Source organism: Salvia splendens, chromosome 9 (assembly GCF_004379255.2).
Source record: "Salvia splendens isolate huo1 chromosome 9, SspV2, whole genome shotgun sequence".
Taxonomy (NCBI): Eukaryota; Viridiplantae; Streptophyta; class Magnoliopsida; order Lamiales; family Lamiaceae; genus Salvia; species Salvia splendens.
Window position 1 is genome coordinate 24,646,800 of NC_056040.1, and position 23,671 is coordinate 24,670,470.

General features: G+C 35.4%; 2 protein-coding genes across 2 annotated transcripts; one reads left to right on the forward strand and one right to left on the reverse strand.

The window, feature by feature from the left end:
- Positions 1-854: 854 nt before the first annotated feature.
- LOC121748409 (serine/threonine-protein kinase Nek6-like) lies at positions 855-4,939 on the forward strand. Its single transcript, XM_042142744.1, has 14 exons — positions 855-1,017; positions 1,098-1,222; positions 1,575-1,641; positions 1,996-2,061; positions 2,172-2,218; positions 2,374-2,419; positions 2,510-2,590; positions 2,670-2,712; positions 2,812-2,861; positions 2,944-3,025; positions 3,110-3,159; positions 3,262-3,335; positions 3,423-3,474; positions 3,555-4,939. The coding sequence occupies exons 2-14, from the start codon at positions 1,104-1,106 to the stop codon at positions 4,596-4,598; spliced, it is 1,821 nt and encodes a 606-aa protein (XP_041998678.1). The 5' UTR covers positions 855-1,017; positions 1,098-1,103; the 3' UTR covers positions 4,599-4,939.
- Positions 4,940-9,917: 4,978 nt separating this feature from the next.
- On the reverse strand, positions 9,918-20,206 carry LOC121748104 (DNA-directed RNA polymerase I subunit 1-like). The gene is made up of 21 exons (XM_042142320.1): positions 20,022-20,206; positions 19,766-19,935; positions 19,538-19,697; positions 19,087-19,437; positions 18,540-18,818; positions 18,274-18,453; positions 17,874-18,036; positions 16,833-17,023; positions 16,317-16,580; positions 15,882-15,970; positions 15,650-15,797; positions 15,290-15,502; positions 14,619-14,918; positions 14,396-14,534; positions 13,219-13,436; positions 12,622-12,824; positions 12,289-12,487; positions 11,858-12,168; positions 11,594-11,734; positions 10,770-11,508; positions 9,918-10,666 (listed from the first exon to the last, which is right to left on the reverse strand). The coding sequence occupies exons 1-21, from the start codon at positions 20,022-20,024 to the stop codon at positions 10,055-10,057; spliced, it is 5,073 nt and encodes a 1,690-aa protein (XP_041998254.1). The 5' UTR covers positions 20,025-20,206; the 3' UTR covers positions 9,918-10,054.
- Between the last annotated feature and the right edge of the window lie 3,465 nt (positions 20,207-23,671).

Here is a 23,671-nt window from a genome sequence, read left to right on the forward strand (position 1 = left end):
GGTTTACCAATTATCCATCCGTCATGTATTTACAGTTTTATACTTTCACTACAATAAAATCACTGTTTACCGACCAATGGACATAGTTAAATGTGCTCGGAAAATAGCGGGCACCTTCACTGTAATTTAGTTTCGATTTCGTGTAATTTTGATGCAATTTGTATGCTGCTCCTGTAATTTGAAATGCATGTAGTATGTAATGCTGTAATTTTGATGCAATTTCTATGCAATTGTTGTAATCAGATGCAATTTGTACGTAATTGATATAATTTTAAAATTTTATATTTGTTTTCAAAAAATATATTCATAATTTGTTTATCATATATATTAAATATCATCGTAAAATATTTCGAATGCAATCTAATAAATCATATAATATCAATAAATTTATTTGTAAAGTTATCCATTTTATTTTTGGAAATATTTTTATTTATCATTTACGTTGAATTTCAACGTTAAATTCAACAATGAAAAATAATTAGAAAAAATAGCAAAATAATAGCACTCCATATAGTAGCACAAGAAATCCGCAATAAACTTTTGACTCATCTTTTGTCTCCTTTTTCCCCCTTGATTAGTGGAGCACTAGTTTAAGATGTTGATCTACACATTCTGACCCTTCTTTAGTTCGTTTTAATCTCATTTGTCTACTTTAATCAAAGGTAGATCAACTTCTCCACATTGTTTTTTAATCCTATTTAATTAAATTAAATTTAATTAAGCCCCTTTCCTCACAATAAATTCTTTGATTCTATACACCCGTGTCTCTAATTTTCTTCTTGAATCCGTCTTTTTCAACTCAATAAATCCTTTGATTCTATGTATTCGCGCCTCTAATTTTCTTCTTCTTCTCTCTCTCTCTCTCACACACACACACACACATACTTAATTCTTTTTGTACAACACCATAACTTCTTCTCTGAATTAGCTATAACTACACCCAATTTGTGGAAGGCTGCTATTGTCTTGGTTGCTCACAGTGAAGAATCTTAAGAGTTTCTTCTGATTTAGAGCTAGGTGAGTTTATTAACCGATGAATTCTGCTTCAAAATTGAATCTTTAGCTGCAAATAGGGTGAAAGACTGTGTCTTTTGAAGGGCTTGATGGAGAGAGAAAACGAGGTTTCGAAGCCGAAGATGGAAGGTTATGAAGCAATACAGCAGATTGGGAAGGGTGCTTTTGGAGCTGCATTTCTTATGCTGCATAAAACTGAGAATAAAAAGTAAGAATTTTTGCTGCATTTCAATATTTCTCAAATTGTTTGTAGGAATTCAGATGCTATACCTTGGCTTGGAAATTTGACTAATTTTTGTAATGTATCAGTATGAGCCAGATTAGGTGGAAATCAGGCTTAATATATGGTGTTTATTTCTTTTATTCATTGTTGACTTCTTGATTGATTTGTAGTATTGAAGAAGTTGATGAATTTTTATAAGTACTACTCCTATTTCATAGTGTAATTAGCTCCTGAATTGTCAAGTATTCTGGAACAGAAGTAATTTGATGATGCTTTGTTTTAGTCATGAAAAATACATAATAGGCTGGGGTTGTGATGTAAATACTATGCCTCTCAGGTATGTTCTAAAGAAAATTCGTCTCTCGAAGCAGTCGGAGAAGGTCAAGAGCAAAGCACTCCAGGAGGTAAGCCTAAATATCTATGTCATTTGAATTTGTTGAATCTCCTTGTCTTTTTTACTACCTCTAGGAATTGGAAAACGTAGTTCCCCATCTTGTTCGTTTCTACATGAGTATCGATTGTGATTATCATTGATTAAAGTCTTCCTAGCTGTTGGAATTCTTATCCACTGTTTCCATAAGTCGTGTAACTATTTTTGTTTAGAATGTGAATTAATCCATATGATGTGGTGAAGCCTTCTGGCTCCAGTATCGATGATTTTAGGCCAACTAAATTGTTGAATTATAACCTTGAAGAGATCTATGAGTTTTACGAATTTGAACAACATATTATAATGTGTGTCCGTGTGTATATCGCAGATGGAATTGATTGCAAAACTAAGCCATCCGTATCTAGTTGAATACAAAGATGCTTGGGTGGAAAAGGTATGATGCATAGTATATATATCGAGCTACCTCTATATATATCATTTAAACCTTTTTAAATGTCTGATAAACCGATGCTTAAGGTGACTCTTTGTAATTGTTCTTCACAGGGAAACTGTATCTGCACGCTGACTAACTATTTTGAATCAGGAAATATGTAAGTGCTTTAGCTGAACTCGGACTTAGTCCTCCCCGGAAATACCACTTCTGCAACTATGAATATTTTACCGTGCCTTTACCTAGTATGAAGGAGAATAGGAAATTGTTGAATCTTTCTCGATGTTCTCTCATATTTATGAATTCGATATGCAGATCTGATGTAATAAGGAAGGCAAGACGGACGTATTTCCCCGAGGAGGTAATCTGATTGATATAATTGTTAGAAATTTCTCTTTTATCTACTTTAGCTAATTCAGGCTGAGTTTCTGTTTTTCTTGATTATGCCCAGAAAATTTGCAAATGGATGACTCAGTTGTTATTAGCTATCGACTATCTTCATTCCAATCGTGTTCTTCACAGGAATCTCAAGGTTTGACACATGCCCATCATTTTCAGTTGACGTGCATTGTCTTGATTGATTTCTTACAAGAATGGTTTTCTCGTTTCAGTTATCAAACATATTCGTGACAAAGGACAATAACATTTGTCTCGGTAAGAAGGCCAAAGCAAGTTGTATTCTCGCATAGAACCATTCTTTGTTCGTTTCAATGATATAATATACATATGTTTCCACTGATATATAATTCACAGGTGATTTTGGATTAGCTAAACTTCTCAACGGGGAAAGCTTAGCCTCATCGGTACGATGGCACCACAAATTTAAAGATATTAGCACTTTATTATGTGCAATATTGGCTAATGATTTCTTCGTGCCATTACTAGGTTGTCGGAACTCCCAACTATATGTGTCCAGAGCTTCTCGCCAATACACCATATGGCTATAAATCAGACATATGGTCTCTAGGTAATGAGTTAAATCACGAGAATCGTTAAGTTCATTTCACCGTTTTTCATTTTCTGAAAGTGTGATCGGTGTTTCTTGTCACAGGGTGCTGTATGTTCGAGATTGCTGCACACCAACAAGCATTCAAAGCACCTGTAAGTTTAGTCGTTTCGCATTGCAGCGAATATATATAATACTATATACACACACACAAACACATATAGATGCATTCTGAATTCGAAAAACGAATGAAATAGGATATGAATGGACTCATCAACAAGATCAACAGATCTTTGATCTCACCAATGCCCATCGTATACTCGTCAACTCTGTAAGTATTTCTCAAAATTTCAAAATATTTATGCGTTCGCAATAAGATTTCTACTTTGCTAAATCCTAGATACTTACTCGCGCTCAGGAAACAAATTATCAAGAGTATGCTGAGGAAAAGTCCCGAACACAGGCCGACGGTAAATTACCATTTTTTCACTTACTTTGTTTGCTCGTAGTGGTATATATCATACTAATCCAATTTATATACGCATCGTAGGCTGCAGAGCTGTTAAGACACCCGCATTTGCAGCCTTTTCTCCTTCGTTGTCAAAACTTGTCTACTGTTTTCCTCCCTGTGAAATCTCCCTCTCCCGACTCTGCGAATGGGAGATCAAATAGGTCATCACCCCGTAGCTCCGATGGTGGGAAAAGCCACCGAGAGAGAGAGATGAAGCTGAAGCAAAGGGATCTGCTTCCTTTGTTCGCAGAGAGTATTGATACGCAGCATCCGTCTTTACTAGACGATGATGCGTTGATCGAAGATCTACTCGAGACCAAGAGGGTCGACCCGACCAGCTACTCTGGGAAGATGTCTCACGACAGTGAGGACTCGAAAAGTGGGGACACGAGCGAGACGACTGATCATGACAATCACAAGTCTTCGTCGCATCAAGAGAGCATCTACATGATGGATGCTTTGGAGAGACTGGCTAATGCGTTGCGGGAGGAGCACGAGGAGTATTCTCTCAGAAAGAATACGGCTAACGGAGAAGGTGGGAATACAAAAACAAAGGTGGGGATACCTTCTCTTGATGAAAACAGCCCCTCAACCGATGAAAAGGTGAGATCTGAAGTTGACGAAGAGCCAAGAAGCTCGTCCCATGAAGACGAAAGCACGGCCGAATGTTCTGGACTTTCCTCGGATAAGGATCACACAAAGATCAAAGATGATATCGCAGTTGAATTGAGGCAAACGAAGAAAGAAATGAGAGACAGGCCGTTGCTGAATAGCCATGATGATAACTCAACTACACCAAGAGTAACCAAGAAAGCCACGGGCAGCGATCTACTGTTGAATACGCGGACTGCAATGAGCAGCGATGGTGGCGACATGAAGCATGAAAATCCAGGTGAACATAGAGCTCATGCTTTGGAATCGCTGCTTGAACTGTGTGCGCGCTTGCTCAAAGAGCATAAGTTCGACGAGCTCTCGGGCGTGCTGAAGGCCTTCGGGGAAGACACCGTCTCGTCTCGTGAGACGGCGATCTGGCTCACGAAAAGCTTAATGGATGCCCATAAACAACAGGCTGACAACTCCTAGTTCAAGAATTTGGGCATACTGTGTGTTCAATTTGTAGTGATTTGTTATTGTAAAGATCAAGTTTTTGTGGCGTGTATGTATAATTTGTTTGCTAAAAGGAGAGTGTGATTGAGTTTTGCAGGTTTAATATGTAGAGAAAACAAGTTAGTTTGATTTCCTTTTTTGGCTAATATAATGTGAGTTTTACTGAAACCATCAAAATGTTGGAAGCTTTGTATTTTAGTTTGCAAGTTTTGACGAGAGTTTCCTTTGTTAATTTGTATTTTATCTATAAAAATAGTTTGTGGATAATAGGGTTTGTATATTTGCTGTTTATAATTAATTTGATTAGCAATTTAGCATGGATAGACTCACATTTGAAGTTCTTTTGCAATTTTTGTGATATTTTTTCCCTTTTCTAGTAGTATATTTTTTTTTTCTTTCAAGGCATTTTTGTTCATTAATTATATTCACAAATATGCACCATTTAGAGGATATTTTTGCAACTCGAAGGATTGTAGTTGATGTTTGTAATGTTGGGATAGTTGGGAAAAATGTTCCTTTCAATTTTTGGATTCCTTTCAAAATTGCTAGTGTTAAACCACACCACAATGTTGAATCTCCCTCATCTTTTTATATTGTTAAATAAATAAAAATTTAAAGACCGCGTTCGATAAAATCGAATTCAACTATCCAAGACCTTGGCCTTCAGCGTTAACCATATTTTTTTATCCTTCTCTTCTTTCTTTTGCTCTATAAACTCTTATTTTATACTATTCTCTAAATTAATGAAATAATAATCTTTTCTCTTCTTTCTTTTGCTGCTATAAACTCATATTTTATATTCTCTGTTATGCACTCTAAATTAATGAAATAATCTTTGCAATTTCAGCTTGAAAAGACGATGTTCGCTGTTCTCATAATTAATATTATCACCGTTTTATTTACTGAGATATTATGCTAAGGCTATAGTGAATAATGGCTAATTTTAAAATTAATAGGCAAAATAAAAAAAAATTTGTCTATTCAGATATTCACATAAATACTTGTTTTTTTAGGAGCCAATTTGCCCGTCAAGGAATACTGGTACTTACCTTATGAATGGCTCACATCTAAAGATAGTTTGGTAAAAAGATTTTTTTGTAAATATTCATTCATAAATAATAACGTTAAATGTTTCATAAATTAATTCATAATCGACATATGTGATGATTGATATCTGGTGAAAATTATAATGAAGAGTTTTTCTTAGATAAGCTATCAACATCATTTCTCATTACAAGATATGTCTTACCATTTCGCTACTATACTAATAAAAATGAAAAGGCAAGACGTCCTATCCCGACACTTACAGCCTATATATCTGTAATGAATGTGAAGTGTATGATGATAATATACTCCCTCCGTCTGCCATTAGGAGTCTCATTCCTTAGCGGCATGGGTTTTTAAGAAATGTTAAGAAAAGTGAGTGGAAAAAAGTTAGTAGAATAAATGTCTCACTTGTATATATTAATTTTAAATGAAATGTGAGTGAGATGAGTTAGTTGAAGGTGAGCCCCTATTACCATTTATGGTAAAAGTGAATCGGGACTCCTATTCGCGGATGGACTAAAATGAAAAAATGGAACTCCTATTCGCGGACGGAGGGAGTAGCATAGAGAGTAGTATTAACAAAAATTGCATTTTTTGTGAACAAGATACACATGCCGCATAGCTGATTATTCAATGTGAACTCCGGTTGATGATTTTTTCTAAAAAAATAATCTCATCTACAATTAAGAGTCTCAGTTTGCCATTTCGATATGTATGTAGATTGAGGTCCCAATTCATTTTTTGTATAAATAGTACTCCAAGTAAACTTTATATTCTACTAGCTCATTTTAATTACATTTTATTATATAACTATATATAAAAATGAGATCATATTCCACTATTTTTTTTTGTCGCTTACTTTTTTTTAGTATATTTGTTAAAATCCATGCCAAACTAAATCAATACTCCTAGTTGGGAACTGATGAAGTATTATCAACGATTTATACGTCATTGAGATTTAACATGGGACTGAGATATACAAGTATACTACAATCTATAACATTTTCTTCCACATTTATGTGGATCCCACAAAAAGTATACAAACCTTTAAAAAGAAGGGAAAGAATTGAAGGAACGTAGATAAATAGCACTATATAAATTGGGACAATTCCACAGCATGTTCAATCGCTTAAACATAGAGAAAACATTTCCTTATCTCTTTCACAATATAGTAAAATGGCAAAATTTGGTAAGTTTACTTTCCTTTGCATCCCTCTGTTTTTGGCGTTGGTGACTGTATTTTTGTCAGCGGTGGCAGCGCAAGATGCTGCACCGGCACCGAAACCGAAACCGGAGGAGGTTGCAGGGAACGGCTCTCTAGTCTCTACCTGTAACCGAAACCGGAGTATTTACTTACATTTTCCCCAATTTTATTTTTCTTTTTAACTACATTGCTTCAGTAGAATCGTGTGATTTGAATACCGAGTGTTGATATATGAGGCTTGTAATACTACTATATTACTTATGACTGTTTTGAATATTGTTTGATTATTATTGTTGCCATATTTTGATGTACTCGTAAATAGACTTGCATCGTATATTGCATACCTTGATTCTCCGTATCAATGGCGGATCAAGAGTCGAAGAATGGAGGGGGCGGAGATGGCTCCATATCAATGATGTCGTAGTCATCGATATTGACAATAGATAACTAATATTGGCCGTCCTCAACGGATAAAACAATATATTGACCTACTCAACGTTCCAAGTTGTCGGTCTAGGTGGATCCTAACCCGTTGCCCAACATATTTGTCGACATCGTTTTGTATGTTGGGGTCGACATTGAAATTTCAAAGTATTGGAATCCATTTGAGATTTTAAAAAAAAGATTGGAAGAATGAAAATGAGAATATAGTTTGGGATGAAAATGAAAGTGAATGGGGAACATATTTATAGAAAAAATTGTGGAATAAAAATTCATCCCTACCACCAGTCCGGTCCATTGTGCAGCAACAAGCGATCTAGACACACTAGACTGATAGCGAGTCGCGAATCCCCACCTCTCCAATAATGAGCCTCTCTACCTGCACCTCCACAGGTAATGCGCGGGGCAAGACTAGACCTCCAAAATCATCATCAGGCCAAGAGAGACATCACAATAATAGCATATGGTGTTGCTTCTACAATTTTATAACCAATACCGAAAACCATCTTTACAATGGATGGTTTGGTATTTTGATGATCTCTACCTTATTGACCACAACTTTAACATATCCAATAGCCAGATTGAAGCATATGGTTCGACCACATACTGTTAACATCGACGAACTACACAATCATAACATGAAGAATCATCTTGGGAATGCAATGACGGTATGAGAAAGAACAACAAAGTGGACAAGGGTGAAATATGTGACTGAATACTTCCAACTCTTCAATAACCATATTAAAGCAAATCACCTTCTTTACATGATATCCAACTTCGAATACCAGTAGATCTAAGTACACGAACACAGTGGATAACAAGGTGAAAGAAAAACAGGCTATGCAAATGGGCATCCTAAAGAGAAGAAAGCAGACAATGTAATTCTTAAAGAACTACAAGAACCCAGCCCCCTTTGTTAGTCTTTGAACCTGCAAAATTCAATAGAGAGAAACCCTAAGGCATTGGCATCAACATAACTAATAACCATGTTGAGGAAGAATAACAAGTTGTATTGCAAAACACTAATATTGGCATCAACAACAGTTAAAAACTTTTAAAAAGCTGAAAATCAACAAAAGTTTACGGTATGCACAACTCAATAAACCATCTAATAGTAATTCACAATTGGGGCATTTCATCGAACACTTGAGAGAGTACTCAACAGACCACGCGAAATCAGCACAAAACCCTAACAATTTGGAGTGAAAACAAAACAATTCGGAGTACCTTTATATGAGCATCATTTGGCAGTATTCATCATCAAGGTGATGTTATCCCCTTTTAACAAAATCCTACCGAGCTGCTTCCTGCTGTTCTTCTTGATGTTGACCTCCTCAGCTTCATCCAGCACCAGATTCATGTACTCGTCGAATCCGATTATTCGGCCCTCGATCCTCAGATCCTTCTGCTCAAACAGCCAAATCTGAATGCGCGCTTTGCTCTGAAGATACCTGAAGATCAGGTTAATCGGTTGGGTCATAATACGCTGAACTTTCGTGCTAGCCATGGCTGCTGCTTGAGGTGGAATCGCTGCAAGAATTATCTCTCTCTCTCTCTCGCTGCAAAAACCCTAGCTAGCCAGAAGGGAATGAGGTTCTCTCTCTTCACTCGTCTTTGTTCATTAATGGGCCGAAGCGAAGCAATCAGGCTTTTTGTAAAACGTTGGATTTCTGTATTCATTAGGCCTATTATATTGGTTCGTTCATCTTCTCACGGGCCCAAATTTTATAAGTAAGATAAATTGTAGGTCAAATTACCCCAAAAACAATAAATTGGTCTTGATCGTTTTTTTGTTAATTTAAAAAGTACTACTCTCCCACTTTTCTTTTTAGTTTGTCCTATAAATGATATCACATTTTCATTTTTGGAAAAAGTTATCTCACACATTAATATAAATATACTACTCCTTTCGTCTCAAGGTAGTTGGGTCGTATTCCTTTTTGGATTGTCCCAAGGTAGTTGAGTAATTTCTTTAGTTGGCAAAAACTTTATCTTCTTTTATACTTCACTTTACTTTTTCTTCATCTCTTTTGTACTTTATTTCACATTTTCACTCTTGAGCAAAAACTTTATCTTATTTTACATACTTTATGCCCTTTACGTTTCCTACTTTATCCCCCCTCTTACTTTTCAACACAATTTGTTAATCATCGTGCCAAAAGTTTTGACTCAACTTAGTTGAGAACTTAGTTGAGACGGAGATTAACAAATTGTGTTGAAAAGTAAGAGGGGGGGATAAAGTAGGAAACGTAAAGGGCATAAAGTATGTAAAATAAAGTAGGAGTGATTGAATATTTTATTTTTTGTCAAAATTAAAAATGATTCAACTTGATTGGGCGGAGGAAGTACATTATAATTTTGATGATTTTTTCAGTTGTGTCATAGTCGAAATATTTGTCATCATATGTGTACTCATTTTTTTTTATGTATTATCTTTCTTTGGATATTTCCATCAGGGTGGCCAAAGTTAAATTTATAGTAATACATAAAAAAATGGTTAAAGATATTGGATCAGTCTTTTTTGGCAAAATATTCAACGCACTTGATTTGTTAAAGACATACTTTCTTATAATTCATGCTTTGTCAAAATCAGATATAAAAAGTATTGACAAGCAGTATTCACTATTAAATAGTATGATGATTTTGTAGATCAAAATTTGAGAGAGTCTCGAAGAATAAATAATGATACAAACATGATGATCAACCAAATCCAAAATACAAAATCTTAAAAAAAAGGGCATCAAGAATCCAATTTCTGCATCAAGTCAAAACAGCCTGTACCGACTTTGACAGGCAGACCTAAGCAGATCCTGGACGACGGGGTCTCTAGGTCATCTTTTAGCCCCAGAGACGCCGCTTCAACGATGAACTTGGACGCCATCTCAAACGACATCTTAAGGAACGGAGATATTGACTCTGATATACATCCATGCCGACTCATTGGCCTATACCCACCTGTATGGGTCATGTAATCTGCGATCAAGCTCAAATGCCGGTAGTCAATCTTCACCCCATAGATATCGAACACCTGCTTCACCTCTCTTATCAGAGTCTCTCTGGAGGCCTCCACACCATATGTGTTCAGCACCGCGTGCACATTGTTTGAATAGAGACGATTCACGTCAAGATCCGCATGCATCTCCCACAGCGACTTGAAGTCCACTCCAGAAGCCTTCATTGCCCAATACACCGCGTCGTCTGCACCCGCTTCCGGTCTGTTCTCGCCCCTTTTCGGCTTCTTGGTGTCGTTCCAGATGACTGTTTTCTCATCAGGGTCGTATTGTACTAATCTGCATTGGCTCATCTTGCCAGTCCTCTTGATGAATACCTTCTTTGCTGTTTTCTGGGCAAGCTGGGAAAAACAGTTTGAACAGTACCGTTTCATAAGAAAAATAATTCAAGAAATTATCTGACTAGTATTATTATTTACTGTAATTAAGAAGATATTTATTTACCTGATCAAGCAATAAATGAGGCTCGTTGGTAAATCTGAAGTGGACTTCATACGACAATCCTTTGCATTCCAACTTCACAGCACGTTTTATTTTCTTGCTGGAAAAACCTTTTCCTGAATAAAAATCTCTTGCGGATGTACCTCCGCCCTCATCGGCTTTTTGTTCCTCTTTCTCATCTGAGTGTATGGTTCCATCTTCTTTGCTGGTATCCATATCCTCGGGATCTTCTACCTCGCTCTTGCTCTTCTCCGTATCCGGAGATAACTCATCTTCACCATGGTCGACATCAGATTCATCACTATAGTCCCTTTCATCCGAAGCTTGTTGCTTTCTCTTCTGTGCATCTGCATCGAGGTCATCCCCACCCTTCTCTTCATCTTCATCATCATCATCGTCATCGTCATTGTCGACTTCTGTTGATTTTTCCCCTGATTCATCTTCATCAGTTTCACCTGATACTGCTGATTTTGAACTAGACATGAAGTTTTTAATGCCACTGATTCTGGAGAGGAAAATGATATGATTTTCGATTGCATCCTCCAATTCATACAGAAACGTAGTTTCAAGGGTATCCTTAATGTCCTCTGATGGTATAAACTCGGTCTCTTTGAGTTTCATTTTCAACTTATAAATTCTAGCCACCTCATGCCGATCAAACGAGATTCCAACTTCCATACTCTCCACCAGATCCGCCACTGAGACTCTCTTCACCTTTGAAACTAGGGCCACGACGTCACGCCTGTATATCACAGATTTGAAAATAGTTGAGTAAATATCACAGTGAGTTTTCGATGTGTATCATAAAGGAGAGTGTCATAACTCACTTGGATCTCAAATCAGCGAATGGGCAGGTCAAAACGGGAGTCTTAATGACATTTGGTGCAGTCATCAAAATCTCCTGGAGACGAGGAATACCAAGGGTCACATTCATTTCTCCACGGCCAGCCAGATGAAAAGTGTTGAGTCTGAAAAAATACGAGCATCATATCAGCCACCAGACATTACTGACAAATACAATCTAGATAAGCAGAATTTAACGAATCCCTCTCCATATAGCATTAATCAAGAGATCAGGGAAGAAATCTTACGTCATCTGAGTTGATGGTTCGCCTACTGACTGAGCTGCAATGACACCAACTGGTTCTCCTGATTCTGCGAGACTCGATAGATATTTCTGCTTTACCAACGCTAAAAAGGCTTGCTCTTCTGCTAATGCCTTTTCTTTCTCACGTTCCTTCTTTTTACCTTTGTGTCTTGAAAGAATTTGTTTTTCTGATGATTTTTCTTGCACATCACGAATATAGCACCTGGCTTGTTCTTCAAGCCCCTTGGGTAATTCGTTAATGTAACTGTTGAATTGACGCTGGTTCTGAAATTTCTCGCAGATAGTTTCTCGATTCTACGACATAAAAAATAAAGATATATCTAAGTCTTTTCTTTTACCATTGTTAGAAGGCATCCAAATGCAATCAAAAAGTTCAACAGTCTAGAACTAGAGGAGATTAATATAATAGCTTACATCTTGCAGTGCCTTAAAATTTTTAAGGAAGCTTGTCTTGAGGACATCAACACCATCTTCTCCATAGTAAAATTGAACGATCGAACCATCAGAATCACGAACTGTATAGTCATAACAAACTTTGAGACTCTCAAGATTTTTTATCAGACAACGTTGTAGATATCCACTGCGAGATGTCTTTACTGCTGTGTCAACTAACCTGCAGGAAATAAGATAGAAGTTTGAGAAGGCTATAAAAAGAGAAAACAGATAAAAAATGTTCGAAAAAAATTCAATCTGAGAACAAAAACAAGCTGATGCAATGGACAAAACAAATGGGAGAGTAGAATTTACCCTTCACGGCCAGCCATACAATGGAAGTAATATTCCTGTGGTCGGAGGCCGGAAAGAAAGCGATCAGTGATAAATCCTCCTGCTCTGGCAGTGTAATCCCAGGGAGGAAAGGAAGGCAAAGTCTTCCCAGATACCATTCGAGGCACTCTTTTACCTTCCAACTCTTGTTGTCCTAGATAGGAAGATATTTGTTGGAAATTCACCTATCCAAAATGAATGAAATTGCCGTGTCAATTTTTCATTAAACATTTGAAACAGATAAATAAGCCATCCGGAAAGAGAGGGGAGTATTTGACAAACGAGGAACTTGTAAGAGTAAGTCAAGAAGGCCGTTAATAGAACACAAACAGGACAGAACTAAATTAATGACTACAACTCTCCCACATGAGAATATATTTATGCCACAACTATTTCAGTCCGAAATCGCGATTCAGTCACTTCAACAACAGCAGTTTATAATAAAGCAGCATAGTATGCGCATAGAATATTTCAAATTAAAAAGCCCAAGTTTGGCATGTAGAAAGTAGGGACGGTAGATTCTATTCCTTGCGAGAACAGGACATTAGCTTAAGGAATTAATGATATATTCTAACTCACCGTACTACCCTTAGCGCCTGTAGTGGTCATTACGGAGATGCAGTTCTTTGGAAAAGGTTTCAACAACCCTCTAGTCAGCAAATGTTTGAGTATATCAGAACCTTCCCTAGTTAGCCTATTTGTCAACTTATTTTTCATTTTCATGTCCAAGGTTGCAGTTGAAGATTCTCTATGACTGGATATGACTTTTTCAATTTCCAACTGCAGCTCTTCAGGGCCTACCAAAACAAAACAATAAAGGATAAGAAGCAAATTCAGCATTAAAAAGTAATGGTACATCAGTAAAAAACAAGAATAATACAAACTAAATTCGTAAAACATTAACCATCACACACCGAGTAATTTAAGCAAATGCCAACTAAGAAGATCTGAATATACTTGTAAATGTTCAGAGCAAAACCTAATGTGCATTAATATTACATCTGGATTTAGTTCTTAATAGAACAAAATTCACCATCCAATGTTATGTTTATTTAAATAAGTAAACTAAAATAAGAAAATCTGGAAACCATTTAGTGCAAATAGCATAATAAGCAAAAAACAATAATTTTATCAGAGTGCACAGTTTTACTGATGTTTTATCATTAAGTTAGAAATAGCATAATTATGAATGTGTGTGTGTGTGTGCTTATCAGCATATGGTGGGATATTTGATATGAATGAAGGACAGAGAACAGAGGAATGTAGTAGTAGTTGGTTGAATCAGTGACTCAGAAAGGATTTGACAGCACCTTAGAAATGGATTAATTGATCAGTTCGAATTCCATATTTAATTTGGGTTGGAAGTGAATAGAAAACGGCTGCAGAGACAGCAGCACACCTAGCCTACAGTGTTTGTTGATTGTACTTGAAAAAAACTAAAAGAAAGGCACAAAGTTGTATAATGTGAAAGATGAGCTTAAAAACACAGGTCATTTTAAGATCGTTTTAGTTCATACACATACACTAAAACGGTCTTAAATTGACCTCCGTGTTCTAAACTAAATCAATCTAAATATGACCTAATTGTTATCTAAAAATGACCTCCGTGTTTGGTTATTTAGTTATGCATTAGGAATTAGTTATATTTTTATCACTACCCTTGAAGAACAAATGTCAGGCAAAACATGGAAGAAGAATCATAAAATCTTAACTTGGAGAAGTACATCATATTCAAGAAAAATTTCCAATACCATACCTATTTGCCCAGGTTTGAACTTGACAAAATCGCAGTGGACCTCTTCACCTACATCTTCTCCTTCAAGTTTCTCCTTTCTCTGGATATCGTAATTGGGTAATATGATAAGGTCATCTAGCCCACATGTGAACCCATGAAACTGCCATGAACAGAGAACATTTTGTGAGTAGACAGATGAGATGCTCATATATATCAAAACACTTTAAATTAGCATGATAAGCACCTGCAAGAAGAGTGTGAATAACCGGCTTAATGCAGAAAGCAAAATTCCTGCACTATTAGCTCCATAAAGCTCTTGCACTGTGTGAACCAAGCCAAACTTTCCAAATTGAGCCTTGTCGATGACACCACGTACTAGCTCATTTTTCCAAATTAATAAATCATGTTCAGCATTGTGATCTTGATCCTCCTCTCCTTTTTTGTACTTGGCGCTAGCAAAATAGTTCTTCGGAATTTTCCCTTGATTTTCAACAATACAAGGTGCACAACCTCGTGTGATGTGATTCAGTAATGCTGTAATGACCTAGAAAGGCAAAAAAAAAGTTAACAAATCACATAGATACTTCTAGATATCAATGTATTCCTTTGTCATCATGCTTAGAATTTCTGTAATACTCCCTCCGTCCCCAAAGAATATGCACTTTGGGTTCGGCACGGGTTTTAATGTAAAATTGGTAAAGTAAGAGAGAGGTAGAGAGAAAAAGTAATTAAAGTATTGTTAGTGGAGAATGGGTCCCACTTTATTAGAGAGAAAAGACTTTCAAAAATTAGAAAGTGCATATTCTTGAGGGACAGACTAAAACGGAAAGAGTGCATATTCTTGAGGGACGGGGGGAGTATATACAAAATAAGCCATGTATATCGGGAAGCATATAAGCATCTGAAAATTTTTACCTGTTTCCCAGTCCAAAGAGGCTCCGGTTTCCATACTGCAGGCAAGACAGATTCCACCAGACCTTCAGAATCTAATACTGAAACTTTCCGTTCTCCTGGATGCGAACCAGGCCCAGCTGCAAATACACCAGACCCATAAAGCAGCTGACTAAATTCACTCCGATTAAAAAATGTATTCTTCATTGTAATAAGCACAGCAGCGACAATATGATCCTGAAATATTACAATCACAAGCTTGAATTAGATAATCGCGCAGGTGGAGGAAGAAATGTAGCACGAAAAAAAAGTAATGGACATCGCAATCACTAACAACTTTTAGGAGAGAAGATAGCAATTAACATGCTGTCCTGATACTTGAACCTGAATCAAGCCTCTCACAGTGTCACCCTTTGTTGGAACAATATATTGTTCATTAGCATTAACAATGTTGTAAGCTTCTGCACGAGAAATTTCATCTTGAGGAAAATGCACATTGATTTCATCACCATCAAAATCTGCATTGTATGAGCTGAAGCCAATTTCAAATGAAGATGTCTATCTATGGATTATCAAGGAAAAAGATTGTATTTATGATAAAGAAAAATATGCCAACCTGCAATTTGCATAATGCATGCGGAGAGTTCTTTCTCCTTTCAATACACGAACTACATGAGCCATTATACTTGGCTTGTGGAGCGTGGGCTGCAAAGAAATTCGAAACAAAGCTTAAAGCATATATGAACCCTATAAGAGATTAGACAATATAATGTCCAACAAAATACTTTCAATGGAAAACTGGACTTGAAAGTGAGTGATACTGCCTACTATTCCTAGTATACAATACTTCTATTCCAAAAGATAAAATTTCAAGCATCATATTCAAGCCTTATCATTTACAAGGTACTAATAATCTACCTGAAATTTGGAGAAATCAATGGACAGACACACACACACATATATATATACAAATAAAATAACAGTATCTTTTACATATAATTAAAAGCAGAATATCAAATAAATTATCAGTTAAATGGATCCTTTCAAGTACCTGACGATTTACAAGCACAATATCCCCATCCTGCAAGTGGCGAAGGACAGTCTTGCCCTCAAACTCATGCTCGTCGATCTTCCCCGATTGTGTTACGACACCCCGTGAAGAGGGTAATTTTCTAGATATTGCTACACGCGTCATTTTATTTTTTGGTAGCTTTACAGTGGACACACTATCCACATAAGTTGTAGCTCCAGGATGGATATCAGGCCCATTAATGACAGCATCCCTCAATTTTCCAGCATTCCAAGGAGTCACTCTCTGAAATACATTAGGGACTAAATAATGGAAGGAGTTTTGAAAGTAATATACACTAGTCTGACATGAGAAATCCCAAAAGACTGCAATCATTTTATCAGACAAAAAGAGCACCGCTGACTACCATGTTGCCTCTCCATACATGCTCATGTAGCTAATGTCGTTTCTTTCACTCACACGGCACAATAACAAGAGACAGTGACTTGACCGATTACAAAAACATACAGTACTACTAAATAAAACCTTCACCCATACCTCTGGATATGTCAATCTCAAAGCAAAGTATGGAGGAATTCCAATTTCATTAACTGCCAAGTAAGGGTCTGGAGATATGACAGACCGGCAAGCGAAATTGACCCTTTTGCCCATCATCTTCTGACGGAATAAACCCTCTTTCTTTTCAAGGAACTGACAAATTCCCATAACCCCATCTTTTGAAGATTGACCTGAGTTGGAGATGCAGACAGAAGAACTTATGAAAATACAAGATAAATAGTTATAACAGAAGTACAGAACTTTACACTCCATAGGAGCAGTTAGAATTTAACAAGCACTAATGGCCCAACACTGGAAAAGAGAAACACAAAAAACGTGAAGATGCATCTGAAGTCCAGAAAGTTCGGGCCAACGGGATCATGATTTACAGGGAAATAATATACTCCCTCCGTCCCCAAAGAATATGCACTTTGGGTTCGGCACGGGTTTTAATGCAAAATTGGGAAAGTAAGAGAGATGTAGAGGGAAAAAGTAATTAAAGTATTGTTAGTGGAGAATGGGTCCCACCTATAGAGTGACAAGAGGTTCCAAAATTGGAAAGTGCATATTCTTGTGGGACAGGCTAAAAAGGAAAGAGTGCATATTCTTGTAGGACGGAGGGAGTAGTTTTTATACTGGGCTGTACCTGACATAAATGTGAGGTTACAATCTTAGGTTATATAATATTACAAGATAAATCATCTACTGTTCTGGCACGCTAAGTTTAAGGAATGCATATCAGCATATCACACATCTGGGCTGACGGGGCACCAAAAACTGTCCAGACAAGAGGAAACAGGGGATGAAGATAGCTTGCTAAAGACTTTTATCTATCTGAATTACAGGACAGATACAAATAAATTTAAGTTACTGATGATATTTATGGAGTTGCTAAGGTATTTCATATTCAGTTTACTCTGGGTACTTAACTACTACAGCAATAATAACCAACAATGATGATGCTCTCAAACTCAAAAGGCACCCCTGTAATGCAAGTCGTTTGAAAAGAGCAAGCACAGGTGAAAGAAGAAATAGACTCACTACTCGCAGTTTTGCTATCAACTAATACATTGATAGATTGCTGAAGATCCATCCAGCGACTAATAATCCTTGAGCGTTCAGAATTATTCGTGTGAGCATTTCCTAAAGCGATATTTGCCTGCAGCACCTTCCCTAATAGAACAGTGTGTGGATGCTCCATCACCTGAAGGGAAGATAATGAAAATAATTGTAAGCATGTGTTGGTAGCAACAGCATTTTAGTGGCAAATAAGAACAAAAGCTAATGCAGAGAAAAAAAACACAAGATTTTGTAAAGAGCAAATCCTTTACCTAAATGTCAACAAGAGATCATGTCAATGGCACATATGAAAAATTTGAAGGTAAAGAGACCACCGACGTTGTTAAATTAAGCATACATGAAAAGAATTTCTCTGACTTACAGAATCGCCACCTTTGGCCGGAGGTCTGAATTTAATAGGAGGCACGAGAACAGTCTCTAGAAAAAACATTGAGTAGCCTGCTATTTTTTCAAAAATAGTATCATGCTGGTGCTGAATATCACTTATATATGAGCAAAGCTCAGCTTCATTTTCCCACAAACGTCTCAGAATACCTCTGACCTGCCAGTTAGGGGGCATAAAAATATTTTAATAGCTATAATTTGTCGAAAGGCAAGAAACCATGAAATTAATACTAAGGAAGCCACCTCTGAAGGTAAGAGAGGTCCTGAAAATAAATCAGCTTTCTCCTCAGACCCCGGATTTTGAAATTTTGTTTGCTTTCGTCTTTTTTGGCTGGGTGTTTTGGGGCTATCTGAGGTAGCATATGAATGGGCTTCAGCTGTGTCAGAGCCATCCTTCCATGAACAATCACTAGCATTTAACACCTCAGAGGAAGGCCTATCCTCACCACCTCCGCTGTGCGTCACATCTAACCCACTGCTTAGTATGGCATTCGCTCTCAATTGGGTACTAGAAATCCCTTTCTGCATAATGTAGTGGATAAGGAAGAGTTGGAGATTATTAAAAAAATATAAATTGCCTCAGCCGTATTTGCATCATTCTTTTATAGTGGGTAATGAACCTCAGTTATTTTATCACATAAAAACCTGAGTTATCACAAATGTTAAAATAAAGCAAGACAAAGGGAAGCTTGAGATAGTGAAAATAACAAGAATGAAACATTAAAATGTGTAATTCTAGCTATGAATAAAGAACTGGCTGTTAAAATAACGCAAATCAGATTGAACATACCACATGAAACCATCCAAATGTTGGTTTGGTGATCTTTGGGTTACTGCGTTTGCAGTTCTTGCACTTCTTCTCTTTACTCTTTAAAAACTCATTCAAAACTGACATAGATTCAGTTAGCAAGGTGGAGTCCCAGAATGCCTCTTTCTCATGCTTGTGGTCATTTTCGACATCAGAAACGACTACAGAATGTGATACATTACTCCCTTGACTATCCTCTGGATCAACTACATCTTCTACTTCGGCCCAGTCCATCTTTTTCTTGTCTATCATCTTCTGTCGCAAACTCAACTTCTTCGCTGCAACAATGTTACCTTCTTTTATCCTTTTCAATTGAGAAACACAGTTCTCAGCCTAAACCAAGCACAGTGAATGTTAGGCTAATAAACATACATTGCCAATATAGTGATTACAAGACAACAATTTGAACAACGAAAAAGTTATACCAACCCACCTCCGCCTTGCTTGATCGAAAATGAAAACAATAAAAGCATGCTTTATTGAGAATATTACTCAGCATTTTCACAAGCAATGGATTGTAAGCTGGCGAAACAAGCTCAATGTGGCCACAATGACCAGAGCAATTAAACGATTGCTGGCCGCACGATTTACACCTGCAAAATACAGGACAATCATGAATTCCACACACAAAAACGCACCTTCCACAAACTTTTTAACTTACTCAGCGCCGTCAACGAGAGGTCCCATAGCTAAATCATATAGTCCGCCGGGAATTGGCTTGTCCAATGTATCAAGCAAATTAGGATTCGTGATTTTCACCACACTCTGCTTCCTCACTTCTTTATCAGTCATAAAGCCAAAACGGACCGAGCGCACCATCTCAGTTGCAGCCTTAATTAACAATAGAAACACAGAAACTCAATTTAACAATAGCGTGGAGAGGTTCGAATTGAGTAAAAACGAAAACAGAAACTTACCATTTTGGAATAAATTCGACGATTGAAGATCAAAATTCAATTCGAAAGTCTACGTCGCGGAAGCAAAGTTAGGTTTGTAGAGCTTATATATAAACATAGGAGAGCGGCAATGGAGACTGGCGGTGAGGAAGGCGGGGAGGGTTTTGCCGGAAAGGGGGAGAAACAGAGAGGCTTTTTCATTAGGGTTTTATATTTATACAGTTTGGACATGGAGGGAATATAAAATTGGTAATTAAGACATTAACGTTAACACTTCGCCGCAAAAAAATTTTTAAATAATGAAGTTATATTAACGGTAATTAAGACATTAACGTTAACACGACAAAAGATTTTTAAATAATAAATATATATTAACTTAAAATAAAGAATATAGAGTAAATAAGTATAAAAATATATTTATATATAAGAACTAATTAAAATAAGTATTTATAATATTATAAACAATTAAAAATATTATAAACAACAACAAAAAGATATGTGTACTTCTCTCAACTCACTCTCAATGAAAATTTTCATATTTTTAGCATTTGATTGTATACTATTTTAATATTTGATATGAGTGTAGTAGTATAAAATAAAAGAAATAACAAACGAGAAGATATGTGGATGAAATAGAATAAGACATACAAATAAGAAAAATATAATACTACTATTTAAAAAAGAAAAAAAAACAAATTATTAGAATGAATAAATAGTTCACCAGTTTCGATTAACAAAACATAAGTATTCATAAATGCAAACAAAAACATAAGAAAAACAATAACAAATCAGTAGTTCATAAGTTTTGAAATTGCAACATACTCCCTCCGTCCGCCATTAGAATTCTCATTCTTTGGTGGCACATGTTTTAATAAATGTTAAAAAAATGAGTGGAAAAAATTTAGTGGAATATGAGCCTCACTTGTATGTATTAGTTTTAAATGAAATGTGAGTGGAATGAGTTGGTGGAATGTGAGACCTTATTACCACTAGTGTTATCACCCGTGCTATGCACGGGACATAAAATTTTTAAATATTAAAGATAAATTCTAAGGTAAGTAGATTAAAAAAAGATCATAAAAAAATATAATGATGTTTATAATTAAGAATATGTGTTAATTACACTAAGTATTCATAACACTATAAACAATAACAAAAAGAAAAATGTACTTCTCTAAACCCCTTCTAAATGAAATATTTCATATTCGACAAATGATGCTACACAATTTTAATTTGATATGAGTGGAGCAAAATAAAATAAAATAAACGATAAATAGAAGATGTGCGACTAAAGATCAAATAGTACGTGTTAGTTATAATAAGATATTTAAGTAAAGGAAAATGTGCGACTACGAATTAAAGCGGAAGAAATTATATAATTTGAAAAAATAAATAGCTCAATAGTTTTAATCAAAAAAATATATTATACCTAGTTATTTAAACAAAAAAAATTAAGTTAATCCATGTTTCTCTCCCTTGATTTTTTTAATTGCCTCTTCTATCCTTCTTTCCATTCTCTGTGGCCGCCCGAGGCGTCGCGGGCGACGCCGGCCAGCCACTCAAGTCCACAAAATTATGTGAGTTAATTCGAGCGCACATCATTTTATCCAAGCTAACCCAAATACTAATTAAAAAAGGTGGTCCAAAAGAAAAAAAGGAAAAAAATAGAAGTAAATGAGAAAGCTATTAAAATGTCATTCTGTTATCTCCTCTCGATTAATTTAACACCCCAATTTATTAAAAGGCAAAAAAATCATCACAATTTCCATTGCTCCACCATAGTATGTTGAATTATTATCAGTATAATATCTTTTTTTCTATTTCTTATCTGTTGGAGAACCCAATTTGAAATCTCTCAAAAATTGAAATCTAACATCTATATTGAAATCTAACAGGTATATGCATGATTTATAGACTATTACCACCTTTCAAGTTAAATTAAATGTACTACAAAAAAATTCAACATTTTAAAGTACAACAAATTAATAAAATTCATGGTTTAGGAAGATATATAGAATTAATAGAATTTTTTAGAATAATATACAATTATAAATTTGTATATTTGCAATGTGTCTTATTAGAGCACCCCCAATGGCAGCATGGGAGATCGGACCCATCCCGTCGGGACAATCCGTCGAGACCCCATTGCGGGTGTCCCGTCCCATAGAGATACTTGGTGTGGAAGGTTCTCATCCCATCCCATCCCATCCCATAGGTTAATTTATTTTTTATTTTTTATAATTAATAGAATTTTTTAGAATAATATACAATTAGAAATTTGTATATTTGCAATGTGTCTTATTAGAGCGCACCCAATGGCAGCATGGGAGCTCGGGCCCATCCCGTCGGGACAATCCGGCGAGACCCCATTGCGGGTGTCCCGTCCCATAGAGATACTTGGTGTGGAAGGTTCTCATCCCATCCCATCCCATAGGTTAATTTATTTTTTTTATTTTTTATAATCAAATTCATACCAAAATTATTTATAAATATCTCATTAATAATATTATTTTTTAATCATTAGTCTCACATGACATCATATTATAATTTTTCCACATCAAGATATTTATTTTTAAATTATAAACTTAATATTACGCTTATATTGTCATTTAAATGCATTATTTCTTGATATCAATTTAGATATTGTTGGAATATGTACATTTAACGTATATATACTATTAACAATTCAAACTAAAGAAATATATTATTAATAAAAATACTACACCATTATTAATTTTAATTTTATTTAATGATTTAATTATTAATACTTAAAAAGAAAAATAAATTGTGAGTATCCATTTAACTACTCCAAAATTGGCATTAATTAATATATTAAAGTTCAACTGTGAAGTGATATTATAAGTCATGTTTGGTGAGCGGTTTACTACCAAAAATAATTTTAGAGCTAATTAGAAATAATAAATAAATTAAAGATATGAAGTTCAAACTTTTTAAATATTTTCTTTTCCATATTATTAGTACCATCAAACCTGATTACATAGTTCATGATTTAAATTATGTTTTTTAGAATTAAGAAGACATGAGCAAACAAATACAAAAAACATATTTTTCACAAATAATAAATTCACTTTTATAAATACTAATTTCAATCATGCATGATAATATTCATAAACATAATATTTTGAGAATCATAAAAAAAAATAGAACTCAGTCATAAATAACAATATCTTAGCTAGTGGAATAAATCAAAATCAACTTAATTATAACTATGTATACTACTTATAGTAATTTAAATATAAATATATTTCTATATATATATCTTGAATGTAAATATATATTTATAAATAATTTCAACACATTAAATTAAATTAATATATTTAAATATACTTAAAAATATATACTATTATATACAATAACAATCCAAATGTAATTTTAAAAATGTGTTCAATTTAAAATTCTACTATATTATTAAAAGCCCATATTATAAATACACAAAAAAGCCCAAACTAAACCTTAATAGACTAAACCCACGCCTCCACATCTACTCTCCCACATCTACCTTTTATTATAGATACACGTTGCCACATACACAACCCATATACATATATAGTGTGAACACAAATTCTGCAATTAATAACATGCCCACAAAATGACTAAAAGGGTAAAAAATTAGGTTTCACAGTTTCCCGCCAAAAAGGGCATTTTTGACT